Below are 15416 nucleotides of genomic sequence, written 5' to 3'. Positions count from 1 at the left end.
TGAATTTCTTCTGAAGCATTTTCCAAAAAAGTAGCCATTGCACCCAAATACTTTTCACTTATGGTTCTCTTTCCACCAAGTAAGAAATGAAACTGTGTTTTTAAAATAAAAAATTTGTTACTTTTAAATAACAAAAAAGCTTTATAATTATTATATGTGCAACAGAACTGATTCGAAACGTACATAGATAAAATATACAAAAAAATATTGTTATTTAGTTATTTACTTACTTATTACTTATTTAGAAATTATATTGTAAAGAAATTCGTAATAAAATATATGCTATTATTTGAAGATTATTAAATGAAAATTCAAATTTCAACTTAACAAAATCATAAAAATTATTATTATGTATGAAACTGCATCTTGTTCAACTACCTTTAATCGCGCCAGTTGTGACTGCATTGCGGATTGCAACATTTATAAAATGTCGTCATAGGTTCGTCAGCAGATCTGGTTTGAATCTGCATAAAATATGCACGAGGGTGAGAACATTTTGGACAGCGCTATTCCGTCGAATCAACGTTTTCCCAAGCTGCACTTCCACCTACTACATCATCAACTTCTTTCAATTTTGGATATGTACGATTGCTTACTCTTCTCTTGATATTGAATATGTATGGACACGTATTACATGCGAAACGTAACCCTGCTAAAGCTTCCTCTACTCGAAGCACATTACCACAAGTTGGACAGAACATTAACATCGTGTAAATACAAATGTAATTTAATTATTAGAAGAATAAATTATATATTTTTGTAGGTAATTATTTATAAATTCACAAAAAACGAATAATATTAAAACTTTAAAATTCACTTGTAATAAGTTGTACAAAATTATTTATTTTATACAATTTCTTCACAACTTTAAGTTACACTCTGACTATCATATATATATTCTACATGTTAGGATAAATTATACTTACGAATTATTGTTATTATTCAACAATTATTGTTGCTTTTTTTATTCTGTACAGTAATTTCATGTTTAATAATAAGAATAATTTGTTAAATTAACTTAATTTATAATTTAAGAAAGACCTTTGATTTTCATATAAATCTTATGTACATTAAGTATTTATTTGAAATGTTATATAATTTACATGTGTATGCGCCTTTATTTAATATGACGGTATAATAATGAACGGTCTTCACAAGTTTTTTGAATGAAAAAGTTAGTTATTAATAATTTAAAATAATTATTATACATTTAAAATAACCATATTTTTTATATAAATAATGATTTTAATATAAATTAAAAATTACTATCAAATTTTTAATATAAACAAACAATTTACGAAAGGATAATAGAGTGTCATTTGCTGTATTTAAAACTTAATTCAATAAAATTAGATATTTAAAAAAAAATTCAGCGTTAAATCTATCTCGATAAAGAGATGCATAAAATATTTAAATAGTAATATAGGTTTAATCTACTATTTCTATATTTTCAGTTATGCATGGTTGGATCGTCATTTAAATGACTTTAAAATTATTAACTAAAAGAGAAAAAATAAAGGTATAATTTTAAAAGTATATGTGACTTTGTTTTGTAAAATATAAATTAGTCGTATGACATTATTATCATATACATATCTTAACATGTTTCAACGGTATGTACATAACCTATTTTAACCGGTATTAATGTTATAATATATTTCATTTGAAAATTTAAGGCGATTTAAGTTTTATTATAATAATTTTCTGGTGTAATATTAACTTTTTTTGTAATTTTTATGTACATTTTAGTTGTAAAAGTCTATGTTTGACATTAAATATACAATCACGATATAAAAGTATGTTATCGAAAGCCGAAATAAAAGAGAGAAGAAATTTGTTATTTGAAGAAGAAAAGAAAAGGCAAAGAAATGCAATTGGAAGAATTGAAAAGATAGAAGTCAAATATCAATCTCCTATAGAAGAAGTAATTCTTATAATGAACAAATGTATATCAACTCCTACAGATTGTGCAAAACATGTATCAGAAGGTGTATCTAAAGTATCTGCACTTGCCTTAGTAGATGGACTACCATGGGATATGAATCAACCATTAACATCAAACTGTGAATTAAAATTTCTAAATTTGCTTAGTCCAGAAAACAAGGCTGTAAATGCAGCTTTTTGGCGAACTTGTTCCTTCATTTTAGGTGCTGTTGTAGATATGGCTTTTAAACCTGATGTAACAGTTCATTTACATAGTTTTCCAGTACCAGTTATAAAGTCTGGAAGTTTTATATATGATGTGTACCTTGATTTGGCTGATTGGATTCCTACAGATCAAGAAACACGTGCATTATCTGCTCAGTATATGAAATTAGTAAATCAGCATTTGCCTCTAGAGAGGTTAGAAACTACAGAAAGCCTTGCACTTGACATATTCCAGGATAATCCTATTAAGATGGCACAAATACCAGATATAGCAAAATCTAATAACAATAAAATTATTTTGTATAGAATTGGAGATCATATAGATATTAGTAAAGGACCTTTCATAGGAAACAGTTCATTAATAGGATGTTGTACAATTACTGCTGCCCATAAAATTCCAGAGGAAGAAAATCTATACAGATTTCAAGGTATAGCACTCCCTAAGGGAATTTTTTTAAATCAATTTGCATATGGTATATTGGAGAAGCGTGCTAAGAAATTAAATACTTCAACATCTTTCACACAAAGAAATAACATGAAGGAACAATATTCTGCTGAAATAATTGGTAGAAACTAATTTTGATGTATTAAATATATAGTGTAAATAAAAGTACATCTTTGTAATTTTATGCTACTTGTACGTTTTAATGTATACATTCATATATATACATATATATGAAAAATTAATATAAGAAATATAATCGTATACTTTCAATACATATGTATGAACGTGTACAATTATATACGTGTACGTGTACATGTGCTATAATGATTATAGTACTTTAAAATATAATATTTTAATTTACAAATTTAGCAAATTCATGAATTTCAACGCATACGTCGTGGACTATGCAATTCCCATACAAAATTACTCGGTAGTCTATTAGCTATTGACGCTGGACATATAACGTTCATTCGTAAGTAGAGTTGTTGATTCTTGTACGTTTTCGTCTCGTAAGTTTCAAATTCGTCCGATTTTAAGATCGATCTTACAGAAAGTGGCGCCAATTCTGGCGTACACTTTAATTCGATCTCGATTATCAGATCGAAAGATGGCGGCCTTTGGATCTGTTGTTCAGTGTCAATTGTTATATTTTCCGTTCTCGTTGGATGCATAAATTTACTTTCATATGCGTATTTATTCATATTTCCATAGTAAAAGAAACGTCCACCGTACTCTCCGTATCCCGAATAAGTGGAAGCTGGTGGAGGTCTTAATGAAAGTATTAAAGGAATCTGAAAAGGAAAGAATATCAATAGGATTATTTATTGATGATTATTTTTCGTTCTATGTTTTATTTCTCTTCTGTGCACAAATGTCACCTGTAAAACTAGTTCGTGCTCGTAATGTAAGTTTTCGAAGAAATGTTCATTTACGCTAGCCACAAGACGTCGTAGACGAAGGTACATGAAACGTTGTTCGTCCCTCCAAGTTTTATCTTCACTGTTTTTGGAAACTTCTAGACAAGTAAACCAAGCGCGTTTCATCGTGTACTTCAACTTCATGCTAACAGTTCCTTCGACACCTTTTCTGTTAGATGTTACTTTGAAAAATTGCACTTGTCGACCTTCTACGAGACAGTCCAGAACATCTACGACTTTGCATCCGGATACCAGTGCCGATCTACTAATATTATTTTCTCGCGTAACATTTTAATTCATAAATATATTTATTTATTTAAAAAATTACTTTTTATACATGAAAAAAATTAAAAAAGATTAAGTATTTTGTTGATTATTGGCAATGTTTAGGTTAATTTAAAGTCATTTTATTGTTTATTTTATTGTTCCATGTAATGGGAAGAGAAAATGAAAAATTAGTATCATAGCACCAAAATAGTATCATTATTCGTGTCATACAGTTGTATTTCTCTTATTAACTATCTCAAAGTGTAATGTGATTGCGAGAGCCAGTACTCCTTTATGAAATAATTCACCTGTTTACTCTGCGTTCAGAGACTTTTTCAAAAAAATTCATGAACCGTTTGCAAACGGTTACAAAGGAAGTGACACCTGAGTCCTCAGTGAATGAGTCATAATTTGCAATTCGTCTAAGAAATTCATTTAAATTGTCGAGCAAACTGCCCGCATAGAAACAAAGTCTTGGAAATTTCCGTTGCTTTGTTGGAGGGTGCGTGTATCTCCACGTCACAGCTCGTAACATTTTGTACTGTGCCTTGATAAGCTCCAGTGCATTCAGAGCTTTGCTACAGGTCAGTAATCCAACGTGTGTTTTCATATTTTTCATGACACTCTCATTATGTTTTATTAGACCTTCCACTCTTGAACCGGCTGTGAGAAAAGCTCTATTTAAAACTGCCGCTGCTACCGTTGAGCAATGTCTAACAGAGGTAAAAATGATAATGTGTTCTTAAAATAATCTTTTTATGGTTAATTTATTTCAATTTAGTTGAGTTTTTAAATTAGATATTCTTATTAATTAAAATCATTCTAGCCCCAAATCATTTAGCCATTTTTTTTCTTTTTTATTTCAATAAATCAACTTGTAATATTGTATAAAGAATTTTTTTTTAATTAATGATAGTAAATCTTCTAAGTTAATGAAAACCGTGGTATTTAAAAAATCACCTAGAAACCAAACGCACGGAAGTGGCAACGTTGTGAAGAGGCAACAATCGAAGAATCATTTCCAAAACTTCCGGCGGTAGCGTATTCAACGAATAGCCATGACAACTCTGTTTTATTAATGGGAATTTTTCTGGATCCTTTTGTGACTCCTGATATTGCTCGCATCTTATGACTGGTATTTTCAGACGCTTATTCACGTTCATTTAAAATACAGGAATATTTAAAAAAAAATGTATGTGTAAAAGAAATTCTTCTTCGATATCTGTTGGACGATGATACTTTACGCTTTTTCTCGTTCTTAATGGTGTTAACAGCTAATTAGGTTTGCCTCATTATTATATCACACTTTTTGCTAATTAAAACGTTGTATCTGCATAAAAATTTAATAAAACTAAAAATGTCAGACAAGGAGGAACAAAACAAATGACACTTGGCTATCGGTTTAATCGAGTTCTCCATCGATACTCGTTTTACAAGTTTGTACAGGCTGTTTCATTTTCTGCGCTCGCATTAATACTCAGCCTTGCGTGTATCATGAATAATATAAAGTAGTTGCAGTAGTCGAAAAAATGGGTATTCTTTTCTTTTTCGATCGATTTATTTAGAATCGTCGTGTATGTACAGTATGATGTACAGATCATACGCCATTCTGAAGTTAAGATTGTCTTTGGTCTGTGTCGTCCCGGATTTTTCGAAGGAAGAAAATAATATACAGCTTTACGAATAATCGGCGCATAGTAGAAACGATTGGTTAAATTATATATACTTGCAATACTTTTTGAATGGTAAATACAGTGGTAGATACAATTATTATAGTGACTGTACATCTTCAACTGTTTGTACATATTTGAGATAAAATAATAAGGCTAAATAAAAAATAATGAAATGAAATTTTAATATTTCATTCGTATGTAAAAATTTTTTTTTTCATACTAAAATAAATCCTTTATTTAAAAAATCTTCTAAATTGCCTTACAATCTCATCTCACAATATGTATCACTGTAACATATACTATCCTCTTATTATAAAAGGACAGCATCAATTCTCGAGGAGTTTTTTTCATTAGAAATATTCATCCTAAGACTTACTTTAATTCTTCAAACCCTGTTTCATCGTTCCTCATTAAAAAGATCTAGAATCTTCTGATTTTCCTTGCAATCAAAAACAGCGCCATAAAAATTGTCATACAAATATAAATTCAAAAAAATTGAAAACAATTTTTAATGTCCTCCAGACTTAATAAAAAAAATATACATTTATCTAATTATCTTCCATTATTTCAGATTAATGTCACGTTAAAAAGCCTACACGGAAAAATTAACAGGCATCAAAAGCGTGAACTTTTCCGATCCACATGGACTAATGCTGTCTAGAAGTGTTTGAATCGCGTTCTGGTTAGTAGGATGCTTCCTTTTAGTGTGTTCCCTTCTATGCTTCAGTTCTTTAAATGTTTTTCCGCATTGTTCGCAGACGTAGGGCCGTGCAGCCTCATGGGATCTCATATGACCTTCATAATGGCTCTTTCTGACGAATTTTTTGCCACACTGACCGCAATCGAATTGAAAACGACCTTCGTGTGCTGCTACGTGGGAACTCAATGTCCATTTTGTCTTGAAAGTCTTGGAACAATAATCACATCTTATTTTGGACGCTATATTTGAGTTATTTTTTCCTGATTGCATTGTTCTTCGTGGGTTTTTGTTGAGAAGCAACATTTCTTCAAGCAAAAAATCATCTTCTTTATCTGGTTGCTCTTTTCCACCTTTTTCTAGTGCTGTTTGAGCTTCCAACATGTTTGCTGTATGTTGTTTCATGTGCTCTTGTAACTCTTCCTCGTCGCGGGAACATGTTCCACATAGAGTACACACATTTTTACCTGGAACCTGTTGCGTATTGGAAATGTAGTTGTGGAGTATAGATTTAATGTTGGATTGCATGATTAAAAGATAACGTTGTAAAACTAATTAACGAATTAACGATGTGTTACTTGATAAAGTCAAGTGGAAAAAATGAATTTAGAAAAGTAAAATTTAATCGAAACATGTTCTGAGTTCTAAGAAACTATTTGGAACTCTGGTAAATAGAAAATCCAAATAATAGATATTTTATTCTGCTTTTCTATATCTCTTCCACCAACTTTCCTTAATTAACTCAAAAATACTAGAATATATCATACCTTTTCATGGGAACCCATGTGAGCCTTAAGCTTAATCTCACTAGTATACTTCTTCTTGCAATGTAAACAGGAATAAGATTTAGTTTCACGTGAATCATCGTTCCAAGACATGTGTTGCCTATCAATTATTCCATTTGTTACATTCTCGGTACTTTCTTTGCCACTCTGCTGATGTTTACCCACAATAGCACAATTTTCATAGTCAGACAGCTTCTCTTTTCTCATTTCATGACGAGCAATATGCCGTTTGAGATCGTGTGCTCTAGAAAAGGCTCGCCCGTATCTGGTGCAACCAGGATAAGGGCATCCCTTAGTTTTGTCATTTCTCGGTCGGGAATTGGAGTTATTGGACGATTGTTTGACATCCTTGTTGCAATCTTTGCACGACTTCTCAATCTTCTGACTAGTAACCGTAGCCAACTGGGCTGATAATGGTATCACAATAGAAATTGTCTCGTTGGTGCCTGGATTCACTATGGGACCAACATGAATGGCTGGAGGCGTCGCCAAAGATATACCATTCTCGTTGTTTTTGCTCATCACGATCGTAAATAAAATTGGTCAGTCGCTGAAAACTAAAAGAAGCGAAATAAAAACAAATTTTAATATGCTCTAAGTCATAGAAATTTTAAGTATAAATAATTTCTTTTTCAACTCCAGGTTTTTTTTTAGTAGAGAATTTAGTCGCAGATTCCTGTTAATTTAATCGATATCATAAAAACGTGGGCTTGTGGCAACGCGAGAAAGCGTGAAACTAATGGTAAAAGAAAGGTGTTGGCATTCTACTACTTTTAATTTCCCATGTAGGAAAATGCTATTCTAAATTGTAATACAGATTCCTACCTATATTGTCCTGCATAGGGTATTTAAATAACCTTTGCGTTATAAAAAATTTATTTTACAGGTGTCATACAACCAAGTTTTCCTCCGCAGTGAAATTTTTCACTCAAAGACCATTCATATTTTCCATGGTAAGCCAACTATTATAGAAATATCTTTCTCCATATTATAAAATTCTCATTAAAAAATTTTTTAATTTTTTTTTCAGTTTATCCAAAAAGCTTAATAAGTGGTCACGATCATTAATTGACCCTATTATGCGTACAGTGTTTGCCAGAAAAATGTTGGTTTCTCTGAATGAACTTTTCCTCAAACAATAGCCTCGTATAAAGCGAAGCACAGCAGCACGTACATAACAAAATCGGAGGCCATCTTGTATCGAGCAAATTTACCCTATCCTTTGAATGAATCAAATTTGCTACTACGATAAGTCCTGTTACTTTCATTCACGTTTCACACGAACATGAATCAATCATGAATACGAAACGGGTTCTTACTTGACTTGCAACCTTGCTCCGCTTTGATTCTTCGATCGCCTCCCTCTTTTATTCGACACGTCAGAGGCCGTCTCAATGATTCATCCACCTCACGCCTCTTCTACCCTCCCTTTGGAAAGGGCGAAACTGAGTCGACACGCGACACCCGGAATCATTTTCTATCCTCTTTACTCGTCCAACGCATCGTCCTAAATTAATCACTGTTAAAGAATTCTATTTCCTATATATGTATAAGCAAATGCATATGTACGTTATCTACATATGCGTGTGCGTGTGTGTACGTGTGTGCGTATATAAATGTACATATACAGATATATTCCATGGTATCACATATTTTTGTTTACGAACAAACCGAGCAATTAACAATTCTTTCTTCTCGACTTTCTCAAGCAATCCGTTTCTTAACGAGCACCCCACCCGGTGCTGTGGGTAAAAACGTACGACAATTTTTTGCGGATCGAAAGGAATCCGGCGAGACGTTTCTCCCTTTCTCTCAGCCGTGCTTATTTCTCTCTCTTCACGCCGCAAGAGTCTCTCCCTCGTGCACACGATCTTCGTGGACACGCGCGCGCGTGTGTGGCGTGTGTTACAGCGTGGATGATTCCTCCGGCGTGGACGAAACGACTCACTCGACTCGCTCACTTTCCTCGCCACGATGAAAGTGTGCTACTACTGATCAGGAACGCGCACTCTCCCTGTTCGTTTCACGGACGCGGTTCCTCGCGCATGTCAACGTCTGCCTAGCTGATATACTTGGACGAGTTACTCGAATTGAGTTAGATTTAGCTAGGTCTAGGATGGTTAAATATGAAATACATTTGGATTAGTTTGAATTAATTGCAAATTAGACTTTTGTTTGAATTACAGCTTACATTTAAGTTACATTTGTAATAAATATCAGACTTGACTTACATTCGTATTCCCTGTTAAATTCCCAGTCTTATTTATTAAATCATGTATAAAGAAGAATTATATAATTTTAAAATAAGATAAAATCTTTTGTTACTGGAAATCAGTAGTATATTGAAATTATTTTTTCAATTTTTTGGTTTGTTTACAAAAGCAATCAGATTCTGGGAAATTTAGAATGTTTTTACAAGAATGGGATTAAAGAAAGGAAGAATATCATGCGATTACATGACTGATCACGATGAAAACCGACGCATGTAGGCATCCCTTCCTTTTTGATTGAACCGCCCTCCTTTGTGCGCGCATCTATACCTACGTTCTCGCGCATGTATACATATTCTATATAAACATGCACTAGTCTATATCTAGAAGTAGCATAAGGGTCAAAGAAATCGATCAAGTGATCCTAATCACTTTCGTAAAGGAATTTTTGTAAGCATATATTATTGGTAAAGCAAAATATTTTTACACTTTAATTACTATATTATATTATGACGTAGTATATAAAATATTCCATCTTACTAAAAAAAGAAAGTAATATATTATCATTATCATTGCATCCATTACAAATTGTTTCCATGAATTTCTCTATATAGTTTTATTTTTTATATAATTTTAGTTAAATATTTCATGCGAATATAAATTGTTTTCATTTCTTCTAGTTACAAAAATATCATCGTATTAATCGTCACATTTATAATTAGTAATTCTATGGAATTCTTAGATTCTTAAAATTCACTATATCATGTAATGCAATGAATACGATGCCAAACGACTTAATATTAAGCGACACACCTTTTCAACTTCCCCTGAGATTACATCAAGCTTAATCAGCTAATGGCGCAGGTGAAAATAATTAGCGTTGAAAGAGCAATTTGGGGGGAAAATGATATTACGTTATGCCAAGTAAGCCCCGTGTTTTAAGGATAAAAATAACACAATAATAAATTCATTTATTATATTTACAGCATAAAATACGCAAGAAACGGCATAAATTAACAAATGAAATATAGGATTTAATTAGACGCCATAAACGCCTGTTAAATACGGACACGTGCACTGACAACGGCAGCTACACATTATATTAGGTGTCTAATGTAATTAGTAACTACTAATCAACGCAAGTGTGATGGACACGTAAGATCTAATCAATTAGGTAAACTAAATTCCATCCATGTTTAATTGTCATCGCATTCTCCTTATTTTTGTTGCAATATTTCAAAAATTGCCTTTCTAAATGGTGTAACTCCACTTTATAATTAATTATAAGATAGTAACTGTATAGGAGAGTAGTGTTTACGAAACTTGTTCATACAAGTTTATTTATTGCTGCTGATAGAAAAGTTAATTTCTTGTAACTTTCTTATACGTGGAATACAACGAAGCATCTATACCTGCAAAACTTCTGATGTAACATTTCTAAATAACCTTGTCTTTATTTCAAAACTTATCGTGATCTTCGATAGAATTTCGACAAACGTAATCATAAAAGAATTGATTAAATTAAACGTTTTATCATTTTACATACGGTTATAGAATGATATTTACAATCAATTTTTCTTGAAAACATTCTTCTATATTATCCACGAAATCACGAATATTTATTCTGTCAACCTTAACCTTAAATGTAAACATTCTTCCAAATTGGTAAACGAATTAAAACTTCCTGTATTACATCGTGCCTGTATAAATAAGAAAAGGAACAGAATTACTCATAAATTATATTAATAAGGGTATAATGCACATAAAGTAGGGGAACACAGATAAGTCGATAAACACGTGACACTTAAACGCAATATCATTCTACGCAACAGAAACACAGTGGATAGGCAGCTCTGTAAACGAAACTTGATCAGAGGATGCTTTCGTATGCTAAGTGGATCGTATTAAGCTAATTAATGGATGCGCCTCGGTATAATTTGTGTGCTCTACCTCTCTTAGTTACCACAATGTACGCATTCTCGGTAGATCGATACTTCTAATTTCATCGACTGAAGGGGGGCGGAGAAGAAAGGGAAGGGAGATGGGTAGGAGGAGGAGGAAATGCAATCGCTTTGCTTGTCATACGCACAATCACGAGGTTGTATAACGTTGAATCTACGACATTCGGAAAGGGTGAAACAACTTCGGATTCTCTCTCCCTATAAGAGTCATATAAATGCAGATTCCTATTCCCGACATGAAAACATCGATATCATTTCGATGTAGATTTGTGTGCATAGGTGGATACCTTAGCCCCTGGCGAATGGCTTTTCTTTAGAACTTACTAGTGGCGGCGCTTTCATTTCCATAACGCAGGAGTGTACTTGCTCTGTTTCCTACGGGAATCGAGGTTTTATGGTTTTCTGGTGTATTATCTTCTTTATGTATATTTTATAATTGTTTCGGAATGGTTGGGAATTTAGACAGATAATAGAATAATGTTAATAGAATATTTAAATTAGAAAGAAATTAGCATTGATAGAAAATTTATGTTAAAGATAATTTTGTTTCATAGGAAACAGACTAATGACAGATTCGGATTGATATCAGAAGTTAAAATAAATACAGGGAAGAGATACTTTGTACTAAAAATTATTAGTATATTGAAACTTACTGGAATAGTGCCTATGTACATTGGTCTATTTTAATAATATTTACATAGATATTATCTACATGTCAAGGTACACGTGACTTAACGTATTAATTAAAATTATAGAAATTGCGTATCATCGTCACTGTTCATTGCATTTCTTATCCATTTTACGTAATACTGTATTTTAGTGTAGACATCAGGATATCCCGGCCTGGCACATCCTGATCCAAAAGAAATGACGCCTGCCAATTGCCACACTCCGTCTGCACGACGACATTGCAATGGTCCTCCAGAATCACCCTAAAAAATATTTTAAATTTATTAAAATATCGTACAACAATATTCGATAATTACCAAAAATATTTGCAACTAATCATTAAAAATATTTTTTAGGTATATCAATCCAATCCTAACCTCAAGTTGAAAATAGATTTACCATAATACAGAATATTTTAAGAATTTTATTAAAACTTAGATGTAACAAACGTAGACAGAATTCAATTTGTAATAAATAGCAAACTTATGTGTAAAGGATTCATCGTTTCATCTCGACATAGCCTTGTCGCTGGAGGTCAGATTATATTATGCAGAAAATGCAAAGATTTCAATCTAGCTGAGTGGATTCCGATGATGGTCAGTAGGAATCTTATGCAATGTACGTATGTAAAATGGTGAAAGTAATAGGTCTAAACTTTATACGGTAAAATTGTTTTCAAGATCGAATACGATACTATATTTAAATGTATATTACATTATATCTAATATAAAAGTTCCAAGTTCAATTTAATTATTTAAAATAAAATAGAACTTTTTCATTTACCACGCAACTTCCGGACGAGCCATCAGTGTGACCCGCACAAAGATGGCCGCTCCGAATCGGAACCGATTTTCCATAAGCTTTCATGCATTTCTCGAGATCTAGTAATGGCACTGATGCTTCTAAAAGTGCAGTAGAAAGTGACTGAGAAGGACCATATCGACCCCAGCCAGAAGCGACGCATTGTCCATTCGCAAGCTTCTCTTCCGGTTCCGGTAAACATATTGTTCGTACCACTTTGGATAAAGGAGCTGGTCTAGCTAGCTTCATCAATGCTGAAAGTAATATTTTCCATCCATCATCTTCTGGTATTTCGAAATTTATTTAACACTTTGACTGTCATGTTTTATATGGTACGTTCAGGAGGCCACGATAAAATTTCCATTATTCTTAAGGTATAATGATGAATTATTAAACAATATAGCAAAAAAAAAATGCTACAAATCATTAATATCTTCTATTCAAAGTTCTCTATTTATTTACGTTCTTCAAATTTTCAAAAACTGGTTAGAATAAAATAAATATAAATTAAAAAATTTAGTATTGTTGGACACTAATCACCATGACACCATGGCCTCACTGAGGACACACGCCCCAGTCACTGATGTTCACCATGGCAGTCGTGTTAAAAAATAAAAAAAGGAAAAATATGTAATTGTAAAATTATAATATTTAGAAAATGACGAAAATAAAGAATAAGGGTTCCAAAAACTAAGAATAAATCAAAAATAACTCTACATGGTACAAATAAATGAAGAGTAAGTCCTAAATTAAGAAATATATTAATTTCGAGATCAGATGTATCTTACGAAGAATTCTTGAGAGAATAAATTTGCATTTATTTTCAATTATCTCAAGTGTCTTAAATCTTTTAAATTTCTTTATACGTGTTAAAATTGTTTATGTACCAATATCATGCACGTAATTGTTAAATCTCTCATGGAGGATCACCCGTTCAACAGGTAGTCTTGCTGAGCCACGTCCACCAGAGTCCAATTCCCATTCTCCAACGACAGCCGTCCATAGTGCACCGATTGGCAAATTAAAAAGCTCGCTGTAAGTAAATATCAAACGAATTTACCGGCGAAACGAGAGTAAAAAAAGAAATATTTTAGTAGCGAAATTTCCTTCTTTTCACTTGTTCGTTGTTTACAGGATGGAAGGTACAGTCTATTTAAAGACTGTGCCCCCCAAAAAATATTGAATACCAAAAAACTGTCAAATAGAGAAGTCAAAACTACCTCAAAATCACTTAAATTGTTTTTCATACAATATTTACCATCTTACAATTAACATATATAACAAAATTAAAAAAATAATCATTTTTATCATCTTTACTTTAATTTTACTGTTACCTTCCCTAATTTTTTAAATACGATAAATTTTTTTCATTAATTCATTATACTATTTTAATATTATATCAAAATAATGTAATGATATTATATCATTTTTCTTTTTAGAATTTCGTGATTAATTCAATTTCATGGAAATTTCATCATTTTCAATACCATGGGTTTTAGAAGATATCGATAATTTTTAAGCTCGTTGTTAAGTTTGCATAGATCCAATAAAAAGTGAAACCCACTTATGAATGCAATGAGCAGCCGTGACGACCCAAGTGGGTTCGATGAGAACGCCGCCGCACCAGTGACCGATGAATCCTAACTTCGGATGGAGAAGTTGTAGTGATACTTGCCAGGGCCAAGATCCCCGTTTGCTTGGTTTCCCATTGAATATTCGTCCTGTCGTGGTCCCAACATACTTTTGTCCATCCACAGAAGAGGAAGTGACGTTTCTCTCTGACAGAATCGCACGTGGCTGCCTGTGCGACACTGCTGGACATCCGCAGGCTGTTATTGAAAAACTCAAGTTTCCCACCTAGTTGACTTTCGTGAATAGTCAACCGATAAGTATTAGTGTAATCGCTCAAATGAATCGATGGTTTGTGATGGTTGTTTGAGAACATGTACGAGTAAAAATTGTACCAAAAAGTTCACACGAGTATCAGACTTAAGAAGAAGAAGACGTAGATTGTTAGCTTGGAAAGATCTCAAATCAGATATGGCTCAAAACAATTTTTGGTCGGTGGAAGAATTGTTTTGTGATCTAGGCTTCAGTGTCAACCTGGCTTCACTACTGAGCTTTTTTAAGCAAAAGAGAGAACATAATGGGCAAAGAAGGTACTTGGAAATACGCTATAAATTGTGTTCAGGGGGGTATATTATGGGTGTTCATGAAAATAGTAACTTAACGTCCAATTATACTTACAGAAATGATTTTCTTGCACGATTCTCAGTATCGCGCAGTCGACAACCGCAAGTATGAAGAAAGGTATCGCCAATCCACCGCGAAGATTCATTTCCAACAAGGAAAGCACACCATGTATCCAACTGTCTTCTTCAGTCCTGCACACTTCACTATTTCACGCTACTCATATTTCTCAATTTAACACTAACCGTATGCGAATTAATTTTCTATCATTAATCAATTAATTTCCTCGGTTTGCAGACGATGTCACGGCATAGGTAGGCATAATTGTGAAAAAATAAACGAGGAAATAATACTGTAAGCTGTATGACAAATATGGTGGAAAGAAGTAGCAAGAGTACGAGTAATCCTTGCAGTGGATCGATCACTGAAACGAGTAAATCCTTTGAAGGAACTTACTTAGAAGAAAGTGATCGTTGACGATTGCCATCGAAGGAGGGGAATATACTTGCGATCACGACGAACGAATGGAAACTGGCAGCTCTTAAACAGACGAATATCGCTCTCACTAACGAAAGTTACCTCTTTGCGAACACCGTGCTTCTTCCTTGCTCTTTTCATACTAATTAGAAACGTTGATTTTTTTCTTGGATGCG

General features: G+C 32.8%; 5 protein-coding genes across 5 annotated transcripts; 1 reads left to right on the top strand and 4 right to left on the bottom strand.

Annotated features, from left to right (window-relative positions):
* Positions 1-15: 15 nt before the first annotated feature.
* Positions 16-707, bottom strand: LOC108553211 (RNA polymerase III subunit K). Its single transcript, XM_017908015.1, is given in 2 exon segments — positions 16-92; positions 379-707. A coding segment is annotated over 1 exon segment (327 nt). The 3' UTR covers positions 16-92; positions 379-380.
* Positions 708-1595: 888 nt separating this feature from the next.
* Positions 1596-2725, top strand: mRpL39 (mitochondrial ribosomal protein L39). The gene is made up of 2 exons (XM_017907961.1): positions 1596-1613; positions 1750-2725. The coding sequence occupies exons 1-2, from the start codon at positions 1603-1605 to the stop codon at positions 2723-2725; spliced, it is 987 nt and encodes a 328-aa protein (XP_017763450.1). The 5' UTR covers positions 1596-1602.
* A 251-nt stretch (positions 2726-2976) lies between these two features.
* LOC108553165 (uncharacterized) lies at positions 2977-4940 on the bottom strand. The gene is made up of 4 exons (XM_017907960.1): positions 4738-4940; positions 4086-4490; positions 3463-3775; positions 2977-3384 (listed from the first exon to the last, which is right to left on the bottom strand). Exons 1-4 carry the CDS (start codon positions 4938-4940, stop codon positions 2977-2979), a joined length of 1329 nt encoding a protein of 442 aa, XP_017763449.1.
* A 1102-nt stretch (positions 4941-6042) lies between these two features.
* LOC108553188 (oocyte zinc finger protein XlCOF6) lies at positions 6043-8933 on the bottom strand. The gene is made up of 3 exons (XM_017907988.1): positions 8252-8933; positions 6915-7489; positions 6043-6621 (listed from the first exon to the last, which is right to left on the bottom strand). The coding sequence occupies exons 2-3, from the start codon at positions 7452-7454 to the stop codon at positions 6043-6045; spliced, it is 1119 nt and encodes a 372-aa protein (XP_017763477.1). The 5' UTR covers positions 7455-7489; positions 8252-8933.
* A 2919-nt stretch (positions 8934-11852) lies between these two features.
* On the bottom strand, positions 11853-14911 carry LOC108553164 (chymotrypsin-like elastase family member 2A). Its single transcript, XM_017907959.1, has 5 exons — positions 14821-14911; positions 14138-14402; positions 13461-13606; positions 12556-12827; positions 11853-12035 (listed from the first exon to the last, which is right to left on the bottom strand). The coding sequence occupies exons 1-5, from the start codon at positions 14909-14911 to the stop codon at positions 11853-11855; spliced, it is 957 nt and encodes a 318-aa protein (XP_017763448.1).
* Positions 14912-15416: the final 505 nt, after the last annotated feature.

The sequence above is a fragment of the Eufriesea mexicana genome, unplaced genomic scaffold (genome assembly GCF_001483705.2).
Source record: "Eufriesea mexicana isolate 0111107269 unplaced genomic scaffold, ASM148370v2 scaffold9538, whole genome shotgun sequence".
Lineage (NCBI taxonomy): Eukaryota > Metazoa > Arthropoda > Insecta > Hymenoptera > Apidae > Eufriesea > Eufriesea mexicana.
Note: the sequence above shows the minus strand (reverse complement) of the source record. Positions and strands in the feature narration are given on the sequence as shown.